Source organism: Apodemus sylvaticus, chromosome 11 (genome assembly GCF_947179515.1).
Source record: "Apodemus sylvaticus chromosome 11, mApoSyl1.1, whole genome shotgun sequence".
Lineage (NCBI taxonomy): Eukaryota > Metazoa > Chordata > Mammalia > Rodentia > Muridae > Apodemus > Apodemus sylvaticus.
Window position 1 is genome coordinate 21703408 of NC_067482.1, and position 13697 is coordinate 21717104.

The 13697-nt window shown below is 33.0% G+C and overlaps 1 protein-coding gene across 1 annotated transcript; it reads right to left on the minus strand.

Moving 5' to 3' along the window:
* Positions 1 to 828: 828 nt before the first annotated feature.
* Positions 829 to 13111, minus strand: Csn1s1 (casein alpha s1). Its single transcript, XM_052199685.1, has 10 exons — positions 13061 to 13111; positions 12059 to 12091; positions 11208 to 11234; positions 10677 to 10724; positions 9616 to 9639; positions 7086 to 7118; positions 6131 to 6172; positions 5314 to 5331; positions 2462 to 2488; positions 829 to 990 (listed from the first exon to the last, which is right to left on the minus strand). The coding sequence occupies exons 1-10, from the start codon at positions 13109 to 13111 to the stop codon at positions 829 to 831; spliced, it is 465 nt and encodes a 154-aa protein (XP_052055645.1).
* Between the last annotated feature and the right edge of the window lie 586 nt (positions 13112 to 13697).

Consider the following 13697-nt stretch of genomic DNA (forward strand, 5'->3'; position numbering starts at 1 on the left):
GCCCTCCCTGTGTTCCCCAATCAACCCCCTCCCACTTCCCTGTCCTGGTATTCCCCTACACTGCTGTATGGAGCCTTTTCAGGACCAGGGGCCTCTCCTCCCTTTGATGTCCAACAAGGCCATCCTCTGCTGCCTATGCATCTGGAGCCATGGCTAACACCATGTGTACTATCTGGTTGATGTTTATGTCCCTGGGAGCTCTAGGGGTACTGGGTGGCTCATATCGTTGTTCCTCCTATGGTGCTGCAAACTCCTTTACCTCCTTGGGTTCTTTCTCTAGCTCCCCCATTGAGAACCCTGTGCTTAGTTCAATAGCTGGCTGAGAGTGTCCCCCTCTATATTCAATAGTAAAATTTTAATGAGGAAAATGATGACTACTTATTAAGTCTCTGATTTTACAGTATTTTCTTGATGAAAATTATTGAAATTGATCACCTTAAGGATAAGAAGAAAAATATTATCATGGTATTTAAAATGAGCAAAAGGCTGGGAGTTGAATTCAGAATGAATGTATGCTTAGGTACATGTTCTTTTATACATATAGTATTTATATTAATCATGTGAATACACAGAATTTCTTGGAGATTTGTACTGAAGTATTGTCTTTACTGTGTGTCAGCAGTTTTCTGGGGGAGTCCATCATTAAAATGTGTTTCACTTACTGAATGTAGAATTCTGCTCTCCGTGTTACCGAGAGGAGATTTTTGAGTCTCAGATACTAGAAGGCATGCAATCATAACTGGCTGGTCATTTTTATTCTATATTTTCTTACACATGTTCTTTAATCTACTTTGCTTCCTTTGTTAAGCATCAGTGTATCAGTGTTCATTAATTTTTATGAACGTACCACCACATATTGTTTTTTTCAGCATCCTTGGGGACAACGGACTTGAAGGTGTTAAGAACAGCTTCAGGAGTAAGGTTCTGCATGTCTTGTGGGACGTAAGCCCAGAGGGGATAGGCTGCATACTGCAAGAACTGTGGGACGGGCTAAAGGGAAAAACAAAACAAAAGGCAAAACAAAATGTGTGTGAGCAATTGCTGTTAGTCTCTGGAGAGCTGGTTCTCACTTCTTAAGCTCGCTGTTGAAAACTGAATCCCAAGGACCAGAGTTATCTATACAGGCCTGACCAGCTGAGCCCAGAAAAAATAATACCACAAAGTTCTAGTTCTTACTTAGAACTCATTGATATTTTAACTACAAAAAATAATTTTTGAACTTAAATCTCTTTTAATTTCCTTAAAAACTTTGATATGAAAAGAAGGGTCTTTTATCTAAGATCAATATAGCTTATTCCTGAATGCTGTTAAGCAGAAAACAAATCTCTCAATGTCCCCTCAGTGCGATTCTCAGAAACTAGTTTGGGGTACAAAAAGTATATTACTTTTTGAAATATTGGACTATTTCTATATATAATATTGGATATAATATTGTTGGATTAATATTGGACTATAATATAATATTGAAATATTAGAATATATATAAGTGGAAGTCATATTTTATGAAACCAGGAATAAAATGGAAAACACCTCAAATTTCTTGTGAACATTTATATAAATAATAAAACAAAAACTATATATTAAAATTTCTATTTTTCTTATTAATATGTATGTGTAAAATGAAATTAAATGATAAAAGTAACTGACCTGAACAGAGAACTGGGCCAGAGCCTTTGTGGAGAGAAAAAAGAAAAACTTTCTAAGTTACATATATCTAGGCACCACAGATAGTAAATTACTGTGGTAATTTATAAATTTATAAATAATAAAATATATCTATTCAATTTTTACATTGTCTTTTAAAGGGTGTGTGGAAGGTTGAAACTAAAACATTCATTGCGCCTTAAGTAAGACAAATGATTCCCCCTAATTTGCTCTTACATCGAGCACTGAAAATAATTGGAGCATTCAAGAATGTGATGAAGGTAACACACACAGATGAGTCCTTATGAAGCTGATTAATCGCTGCAGTGTTTAACATCTTGAAGCAATTTAACCACAATCATATTCATAGAAAGAAAATTCCATCACCGTTCTATACATTCCTTTCAGTATTAGAATGTTCTATATAAGCCATCGGTGACCTATAGTCTCAGACTTGAACATAAAGCAACTTCTTTTAAAAGTAAAGACATATGCAAGCACTAGAAACAAATATACGGGAATTGGGGGAGATGAAGATTACAGACAAAAATTTCACAAGTGAGACACAATGTACAATCAGATAGAGAACCTAAATTGTTTCCGTGGCAGAACTACTGTTGGACAATAGGATGCCAAATTGGGATTTTTCTAACAAAGTTAGAAACTTGGACTGAATTTATTTTCATTCAGATATCTCTGTCTCTGTCTCTCATCTCTCGTGTCTCTCTCGTCTCTCTCTCTCTCTCTCTCTCTCTCTCTCTCTCTCTCACACACACACACACACACACACACACTATACACATAGATGATGCTTTACCTGATCCACTACACTCATAGGATGTCCCTGGAAAGAGAAAAGGAAACCAGAATTACCTTTTAGGATCTCTTACTACTGTAAGGATAAAATAAACTGTCTCCAAGATCCTTTAGTTATTTCAGAACTGACAGTCAGTATGTCAACTGCTGTTTAATTATCCAGTGGCATTTTTTTCTATAAGACACCCAAAAGCATCCCTGAGAATCACAGATTCATTAAATTGTGAGTTCCTTCTGGAAAATCTCCATGCTTGGTATGCAGTTGTTCTGGTGATCTGCCAGAGTACAAACTGCTAAGCAACACCTGCTTCACAGGAACTGATTTCACTTAAATGCCAGAGACACTTTAGAACCAATGGTGTATAGAGTACAGCAAATGGTATCTACTCTGGATGACTGACAAATTCATCTCCTAGGTGACAAAATAGAAAGTTGGAGGGTTTTGTCACAATCCCTCTAGAATCTAGAGTCTAGATGGTCTCTTTAAAGAATAGTGTGTCAATAAGAAAGTCTCCTGATTAAGGGAACATTAATAAAACTGAACACAAGATACTTAAATCACATTCAGTTTGACAATCAGAAATCTACAGGTATAGCTGTGTGACAATAAGTATTGACAGGAATAAACGTAACTGTAGAAAATGACCCTACATAGTGCCTGTGATTATAATTGTGCTGCCCACAGGAGCTAAGACATATACAAGGGGGAGCAGGAGCAGGTCCTCTTTGAGGGTAGAGACTAGCCATTCTGTTGCTCAAAGTTATGAGAGAGAGAGAGAGAGAGAGAGAGAGAGAGAGAGAGAGAGAGAGAGAGAGAGAGAGACAGAGACAGAGAGAGGCAGGGTGAGAGAGAGACAGAGAGAGAGACACACAGAGGGTGGGAGAGGGGGAGAGATGAGAGACAGAGAGACAGAGAGAGACAGAGCCACACACAGAGAGACAAAGACACAGAGAGAAAGACAGAGACACAGAGACACAGAGAGACAGAGTTAGAGAGATACAGAGAGAAACAGAGAGACAGAGAAGAATCTATTCAAGAATATGAAGCTATTTTAAAGTGAAGACGTAATAAAAAAATAGTATCTCATAATACAGAAAATATTCTACCATTTGAACTTGGCTGTGTACATTCATCCTGTAAGGCTGTTCCTGTATTAAAGAAAATATATTCTAGATTACTGAGATATCTGACACCATACTACTGTGTTTGCTACAATGCATATATCACTATCCAAAGAAACTTGTACATCCAGGTAATTTGGATTTTTTACATCCAGGTAATTGCTGTACACCATAGAATACATTTGTACACATTACTAATTGTATGATCAGATTACTGAAAAAATCATCTAAAGTTTTCATATTTTGAGTGTATAAATAAAAGTCAGCTAAGGTTAAATTTGATAGAGTTTAGAAAATAAGTAGTGAGTAAATTTTATTCTCTGGGAGAAATAAATGCATTTAAATTCTCTAATACTATATTTTCTTTTCATACCTATTTGTAATTATTATCAATATTTTTCTTTGGTAAATATCAAGCAAAATGTTACCATATTTGGATAGAAGACCTGGCTCAGTCTTGGATGATGTTTCTGTGTTTAAAGAAAAAAGCACATGTTGTAAAAATATAGCAATACTATAAATATTAAAATATTCTTAATTTACGTATTTAAATCAACTGGGCAAAGACAGATTGATAAAGAAAAAAACATTTTGTTTCTTTCAGCATACTGATTTTATTCATTTAAACTAATAGTTACAATGCACTTGGTCTTATTTAGAGATTGTAATAAATACAATGAAATATCATGGCAACCCTATGTAATACCAGGATGTTTCTAAAATCTGTAAAGTTTATTACATAATCTGGCATGCAGAGCTAAAAAACCAATATACTGTGACCGGCTAATTTCTGAGAGGGGTAATGATGTTTGTAGTGGTAAAATAAATGTTTTTTGTAGATTTATTCTAAACATAAGCAACCCCAAAACTAGAGCAACTGTATGGATCACATTGTCCTGTAAAACATGGAAATATTAAAATAATTTGTATTTAGTAACAAATCTTACCTGTGCCAGGGAAGCTTGCTAAAGAAGAAAATAAATATTCTTTAGTATTTTGATTGGCATAGAATTTGTATTTGCATACTGTGTGAGAAATATTAAAATACGTTTATTTAAAAAATCTTACCTGTGCCAGCAAAGAGAGCTACAAAAAAGAAATAAGCACTCTTTAGTATATTGATTAGCATATGCATTGTTATAGTATTTGAGAAATATTAGAAAAGGCTTATTCAAAACAAAAATCTTACCTGAGCTAAGGAAGCTTGCTAAAGAAGGAAAACAAACCTCATTTAGTACTTTAGTATATTGATTAGCATAGAATTTGTATTGGCATAGTATTTGAGATAAATTCAAATAATTTAGATTTAGTTTTAAAAAGTTTTACCTGTACCAGGGAAGGTTGCTAAAAAGGAAAAATAAGGCTCCTTTAGTACTTCAGTATATTGATTGGCATAGAATTTGTTTTGGTATCATATTTGAGATAAATTAAAATAATTTAGATTTAATTTAAAAAAATCTTACCTGGGCCAGGAGAGCTTGCTAAAAGAAGGGGGTAAAGTCTCCTTTTAGTATATTGATTGATATAGAATTTGTTTTGGCATAGTATTTGAGATAAATTAAAATGATTTAGATTTAGTTAAAAAAAAGTTTTACCAGTACCAGGGATGGTTGCTAAAAATGAAAAATAAGGCTCCTTTAGTACTTCAGTATATTGATTGGCATAGAATTAGTATTAGTATTATTTTTAAGATAAATTAAAATAATTTAGATTTAATTTAAAAAATCTTACCTGGGCCAGGAGAACTTGCTAAAAAGGAAAAAAGGTAAGTCTCTGTTTAGTATATTGATTGATATAGAATTTGTATTGGCATAGTATTTGAGATAAAATAATTTTGATTTAGTAAAAAAAAATATTACCTGGGCCAGGAGAGCTTGCTAAGGAAGAAAAATAAGTGTCTTTTAGTATATTGACATAGAATTTGTATTGGCATTATTTTGAGAAATATTAAAACAATTTATATTTAGTAAGAAAAAAATCTCACCTGGGCTGGGGAAGTTTGCTACAGAAGAAAAAAAATAGTCCTTTAGTATATTGATTAGCATAGAATTTGTATTGGCATAGTATTTGAGAAATATTAAAATAATTTAGATTTAGTGAATAATCTCACCTGGTTCAGGACAGCTTGCTAGGGAAGAAAAATAATTCTTTTAGTATATTGATTGAAATAGAATTTATATTGGAATAATATTTAACGTAAACTTCAAAATGTAAATTCTTCCCTACTTAACAATTAAGTATGATGGAATTTAGCTCAGCCTTGAGAAGCCCACATTCACTGTAGAGTGTATAATAATATCTCTAATTTCTCTCTCTTGTCTTTTAATGTAATGCTTTTATCAAAAAGTTAATAAACGAACTCTTTCTCAGAAAAAGTAGAAAGGGTAAGCTTACATGCTGATATTCAGCTCAATAATTGGCTAATTATTATTTATGTTAAAACTAGAATAAATAGCCTACATAGAAAAATAAAATAGATGTGAATACAATTCATTTACATTATTCCATAATGGAATATGAATTTACATTATAATAAATAAAATATTACCTGGTGAAGTTGATTGTACTTGATCTGTTTCTGAAGCTGTTCCTGTGTAAAATGAAAAAAAATCTTAATTACATGTACACAATTCATTAGTTTTACCTAGTAAATTTTTAGTCTTTTTCTGTAAGGATAGACAAATTGTTAATCATATGTTAGTACCCTTTTTAAGCCAAAATGTATTTATTTCTTTTAAAATCATTAAAAGTTTTCTATAAAATTTGCTTTAATTAGAATTATAATGCAGATATCACTAAGTGTGATCATTAGTCAGTTACATTTGCAATATCTCTCAGGCTGGATAACCAGAAAATGGAAAATAATATTTGCTTTTCTTACTTTAAAAATTAGGTTTGGCAAAAAATTTAGAGTGCTTCATGAATCAAGTTAAAATGTTTCTAGTACTAATTAAAATTTATTTAGAGATTACCATGTGCTACTGTAAACACAACAGTAATTTAATGTTTATTACAAGTTATAGTGAATGCATCAGTGATTGAAAGCACAGCTTCAACTGGAGGTTGCTTGACAAATTAGCATGCCATCATTTAGAATGAGTATCATTCTGATTCAAAGTGATAAACCATAACACATTAAATAAAGTCTTCAGCTGAAATGAATTTGTAAACCTAGGATAAATGTTGTTAAAGTTTAGAAGTTAGCATTGGCCATTCAGATTTCATGAGACTACATATTACAACTCAGGCTGATGTCAAGGAGACAGTACATCAATATAATGCTCCCACTTGTTGCTTGACTTTTTGCTTTTGAAAGATTCATTAAAGTCTTACCAGGGTGCACTTATTGAGTATGTCTTCATTTGCAATGCTTTTCTGCTAAAATAAAATAAAAAAAAAAACAAGGCAGATATATGAAGGTTATCTGGTTATAATTTTATTTTTCACTTAGGTTAATAACAGCATGTTGTTAACTTATGTTAAATGTAGCAAATATATCCTACCTCAGTGATATTGGGAATAGCATTCTCAGCTTCCTAACAAAATGAAGAAAATAAAGACTTATGGTTATGCCATGTTCTTATTCAAGGTGTTATATTTATAAAGCAAACACTGTATTACTGAATTATTGTCCTAAACTGAACTTAAGACACAAACTCCTGGATAACAAGATGAAGTTGCTGACTTTGGTTATATTTTATACTTACACTCCCTTTCTTCTTGTTACTATTTTCCTTGGGCATTACTCAGAATGTGATAGATGGAAATAAATACCTCTACAAAATTAACATACCTATCCCCTTGTCCTACATTTTATTTTTATAGCTAGAAATTCCACTCAAAATCAAAGCATTGAATTCAGCATCTTCTTTGTCTACTGTCCTTTTTCTAGATTAGCAAGAGGTAAAGAATGAATACCACTGATATAGTCTCAGAGTCAGGATAATCTAGATCCAAGTGGCTTCTATACTCAGCATAAGATATACCCACCATTCACTTGGAAGCTATCACATAATAAGCCCAAGTTCTATTAAAATAAATCTGAGAATTAAAAAGAAAGAAACTAAATTTTCAGATAATCAAAAAGGAGGACAACATACATGGCCCAGAAATAATCTTTAAATTCATCTTTGACAAGTAGTGACTTTCTTATTTTATTGGATGATAATTACATAATAAAACTAATATAAAGTCACACACAGAGATTCTAAGACAAGGAGATCTTATGCTGTAGTTACATATCACACTACAGATGTTCACAGATGTCTCCCAGGTAAGTGGATCTTGGAGTGAGAATGAAATCTATACCTCACTTGATGAGCTGATTGAAGAGTCTTCCTGTGAAGAGGAAGAAAATGGTCATCATGATCTCCTGAAGGTTTTAGAATTTGAAGAAAACAATCCCAGGGCACAGAAAGGGTTATTTTAGTGTTGAAACAAGCTATGCAAAAAGATTCACGGCCACCGTAATATATTTTCTTACTAATTTTACTTGAAAAATTATGTGAGGGAAACTCTAATAACTCAGTAAGCAAGAAAGATCTAAACAGTAATTTTATCTATTTAAACTAAGACAACCATTATATAAATACAAAATTAATGATTTTTTGATACAAAATTATTAAAGGAATAGTATCGAACAAGGCTGTCTAAGTCAGGGTCAGTGTTTATTCTAACAGACTTTGGCCATACTTGATATTAATAAGCAGAAAATATTAATAATAACAGTTTCATTATGGGAATAAAATTTGACTAATAAATTAGATTCAAATCATATACCCTTTGAAATAGATATGCTTTTTTCTAACTGATGCAAACATAAGCATATAGAGTTTTATCTCCAATAATTCATTTCAGAAAACAGATTTTAATATTCCACTGATTATTTGCTTCTGGAGATCGTTGACTGTATACATAATAGGCTGATGGAGTTTCTTCCCATGTTTTAGAGTAGGCAGCACAGCACACCGAGCCGAGATTGCTGTTCTGTGTATCACTTCTCTTTCAACCTGTACTCAAGACTAGAAAAGGGTGTCCTTGGTCATAAATGTCAGCAAAGTGTTCTGCAGCCTCTGAAGTACAAGCACCCTTGGCTTCTTAGATTTTATTTTAATAAATAAGCAAATCTTTTATTTTTATTTTATGACTGCTATTTAAATGGCTTAAATTTTGACTTCCAATTATAACCAGAACACGAGGTGTATTCTTTATTTATAAACTGGAACACACTTCTCTGAGAAGTCTGAGAAATAAAGCACTTCTAAATTGATTTTCCTCGTGTGTGCAGCTTAAGGTAACTTGCTTAAAGATTGGCACACAACATGTGTGAGGAATGTCGTGAAGTTCCTTAAAAGTACAAAATCTCACCTGAGCACCTGCCATTGCTTGTTCCTGAGGAAAAGAAACAAGAAGAATCTTTGTTTTTCATGACAGTTACTCGAAACTAATTACCACCAACTCAAACAGATGCTAGCTAAAACTAAAAACCCAGGACAGTATCTCAGAATTGAGGGAAACAAATAAAACTTGCTAAACTGAAGTCTTCGCATTCCTAATTTACACTTTCAAGATTCATTCAAATCTTGTAAGTTCTTCTATATTGAAAGTGACTGTGAACATATTAAAGTATCTGTGAACACAGCAATTTTTTGTTTTCCTTTAACTTGACTTCTGGATATTGAGTAAAAACACTGCATAAAAGGCATATGATAGATAAAAATGTACTTGAGTAGAGTGTGGCTCAAGGGTGCATAGATACTTGAGAAATGATTTATTTTCTACTTAATATCCCATGCCCATGATTTAGTATCACAGTAGTAGAAAGACACCCTTTTCCTCAGAACTGAAGTTCAGAATTAGGGTTGACATCTACATCTACTTAATTCCAGCAAACATGTAATAGTATCTTTTCTTTCTAGGAATTAGAGATACTTGGAGGACCAGCAGAATTATTCTTTCATTTGGATAAGGTAACTTTGCTATGTGTTTTACCCCCACACTCAAAGAAGTGGTTTTAAAATAAAAGGGCTTTACCTCAGTTGATGCATCCATAATCACCTGTAAGAAAAGTTTTCAATCATTAAATATATTTAAGAAATTACACATATTTGAGCTTAATCGTTTTGAGAACTGTAGGCTTTTCTAATACTGAATTTTTATAAAAAGTAGTAAACAATCAAGTTCACAGACTGTGATCACTGAAAGTATACTGAAGTTTCATGATAAAAAATGTTCTTGAGACGTATGTAATACTTTTCATCATCTCTGCTAATGCCTGCTTTCAGCCTTCATAGGACATGAAGATTATGGACTAGACTGTAAATGAATTTATTGTTTAGTCATTGCATGATATGTGTATCTTAATTCATCATAGTTGTTCACTTAAGTCCATAAAATCAGAAGCTCTCCAAGTTATCTATAGAATCCTTTAGTCATTTTGAATGTGTGATTGACAGTTTTGATGAAAGAGTCAGTGCCATAGACAGTAGAAACAAGAGCATTCTTATGCTATGTAAATGCATGTTTTATCACATTATTTTGTGGAAAACTTTAGTACCTTGATTTCATTATTCTGTTCTGTCAGAAGTGCTCTCTGCTGAAAAAGCCAAGAGGAAAGTGTATAATACAAATTTAAGACACAGATTTTAGTAATAGTTTAAAATTTGTAGATGGTTCTTACGGTGTTCAGGTTGTTGAGGAGATCCTTATGGTTAAAAAGGAAAGAAAAAACAGTATTAGCAGAAAGGACATAACTAATGAATATCTGTAATCAAGTCAACAAGCCGACATCATCACTTCCCATTGCAAAGTTTAAAAATAAATTTATTTTCAATTAATGTCCCAGTGTTTTTTTTTCATATCAATTCTAAACTTACGTGTTTCTTCACTCTTCTGTCTTTGCATGTGCTATAAGTAAATGAGCTCTGAAATATCTTCTCAAATACATTTTACTTGATTTTGTTATCTTTGCCAGACATTTGTTTAACGAGCAGTTGTGAGGTGTATTGAAACCTGCTAGTTTGTATGCTAACCTAAAAAGAACGTGTTTTCCTCTAAGAGTGTGTTTGTGTGTGTTAAGATCTGGAAATACTTACCTCAGTTAGGCTGACATACTTTGGCTGCTTAACAATTTCCTGATCTTCCTGTTAAATTAAAATATGAAGTGTAAAATGATAAGGTGATCACTAAGTATGCCTATGTGTTGAAACAGTTCATTCTGTTTATGTAAGGGTGAATTTCTAAACACACAAAATGAATTTGTTCCCCCACTGGAACCTAAGTGCTTAAGTTATTTGAGTAAATCAGTATATTCTTGGGTAGAAAAAAATCCATATTTTAGTTTTATGGATGTAAAACTTTTTTGACAATAAGTCAAAAATCTAAAACCTTAACTGGTTCCCTTTTACCAAGTTTGCTAAGTGTCTGTTTTCCAAAATGTCCAACAAAGACTTTGAATATTGACTGAATCAAAACAGACTTGAGAGGGTAGTCCAGGGATCTGAACACTTATGTACTTTTGAAGATATATAAAATTCAGTGTGTAGAAATCATTCCATATCAAAGACAGCTGGAGGATGGAGGAGATTGGGGGAGTGTGGATGTGGCTTCCTGTACAGGTTGCTTACCTCACTGCTGCTCTGCTGTTGCTGAGTCTGCAAAGCATAAATGATCACATGGCATTAGTCCATATACAGGAAAGAGTGGTGGATTAATGCCTGTCATAGTGGCTATGGTAGAGATAATTAATTTATGATTCAGAATGTAAAATTAGAGCATATTAAGAGTCACAGGGTGCTGGAGAGATGACGGCTCAGTGGTTAAGAGCACAGACTGCTCTTCCAGAGGTCCTGAGTTCAAGTCCTAGTAACCATATGGTGGCTCATAACCATCTGTAATGGGATCTGATGCCCTCTGCTGGTGTGTCTGAAGACAACTAGAGTGTACTCATATACATAAATAAAAAAAATAAATCTTAAAAAAAGAGTCACAAACAGTAAATGGAAGAGAATATATTAATATGCTGACATATGTTTTGCTATTTTTTATGAAGAGTATGTGAAATAGTTCTCTCTCATATATGAGAGCATATGTGATGTGATGTGGTGTGTGTGTGTGTGTGTGTGTGTGTGTGTGCATGTTCATGCCAAGGTACATGTGTGGAGGGCAGGGGACAACATTAAGGATTAAAGATTGGTATTTCCCTTTCTAACTTGTGCTCTAGGGACTGGGGGCTGACTTGACAGTTACGTAGCACCACATTAACCTGCTGAGCCATCTCCCTGGCCCCAGGTGCCCTTTTATAAAAAGTAGGGTTACAATAACTAATCTCATATGTATTAATATTTTCAATGAGACAATACCCCCAAAAGATGCAAGCATCTATTGCACAGAGAAAGAAAGAGGGACTTTGTTTCTATTGCTATCAATTAAGCCCCGTGATTAGAGACAGTCTTGAAGGGCAGAGTACAGTACTTACCTGAGTGAAAACTACATTTCTAGGATGAACTCTCTGAAAGGTAAAAGAGGGATTAACTAACCTAATATTTTAGTTTACAGTAAAAGTATCAATAATAACACACATATAATACCATTTACTTGAAATTGCAATTTAAGAAATATCTTTAACAATAATATAAAAATTTGTCAAGAACTGTTGCTTTTGAGGATAGCAAGAAATAATTATCTTATTAACAGATATGGGAGAAAAAGTAGTTTATCTCCCGTCTTTAAATTTTGGCAGAGAACCGAGAAAACCATCTAAAATGCCTAAAAGTAAAACATTTCAGTTAGTTTTAATTGATTTCAAATGATAATTTAGTTCTCTGGACAATTTATATTATATGAAGAATTAAAAATAGTTTCAAAACATAATAATTAGGGGGCAAAGTATGTAGTGTCTTAACTACATTTTTGTTATAAGTGCATTTTATCATCAATTATATTGCATAATTATTTGAATACACAGTTGAGAGTAAAAAAATAACAGTTAAATTTAGTTAAATGATAACATCTACAGATACAACACTATTTTCTTTGGCATATGGGTTTTCTATTTATTGGAAAATTATTTTGATACAAGGCACCTGAAATGAGAATTGAATATGTAGAATACTCTGTCATACTTGGTAAAGAAATATCATACGCCCCTAAGATACTTAGAAGGCCATTTACTCTATTTTCTAGGAAAATGTTCTCTCCTGTTATTACAGCCATGCAATATTTTATTTTTTCTCTTATTTGTAATTTTCATTGTGGATTTATTTAATTTCTGATAGGATATGTGACTTGGAGTTTTATATTTGGACAGCTTATATAATGTGATCAAAATATGAACTCATAATCTATTTCCAATTCTGACTACAGTTGTTAACTAGAAATCATGAAATACTGAGGGTTTTTCACTGTAGGAGTCTCAGGTGTGAACAGGTGGCAGATCATTTCTAACAAGTGGGCAGAATGTATTATTCACTGTACTCACGGGCATAGCAAGAGCGGCAGCCACAAGGCAGGTGAGAATGAGGAGCTTCATGGTTGCCAAGATCTGTTTTGAAAAGGGAGCAAGAAAACGTGAGAACTTGTCTTCATATTTTTTTTCCTTGACCATTCCCAATGGAGTAATTATTATAAGAATAAATTAGCTTGATACATAATAGTTGTAAAAGCATAAGATATTTAGTTATACAAGCAAAATATATGTTTGCCAGTCTAGTCATCTAAGTTATTTTAATTTTAAATTTTCATTTTTTTATTCTTACCCCCAATCCCTTCTATATGATCCTTTGTATTGTCAAGGCATATGTGTGTATAGGTCAGAGAAGAACTTGTGAGGTAAGAATTTAACGTCAGTTCTTTCTTCTACCATGTGATGGCATAGGATGAAACACCAATGGCTGCCTCTGTGGCAAGCATCTACACATGTTGAGCCATCTTGCCCGCCCTTTCTTATTTCTTATGTCATTCAGAAATACCAATTTTCCATCATTTTTACTTACTGTCTAAAAATAATTTGATATTCAATATGTCATTCCTTACAAGATGTGGGGAGCGTCAGTCTTTAAAAACAACTAGAAAGAACACTTCTCTTTGAATCATCACATATGCAAAGCGGATAAAAT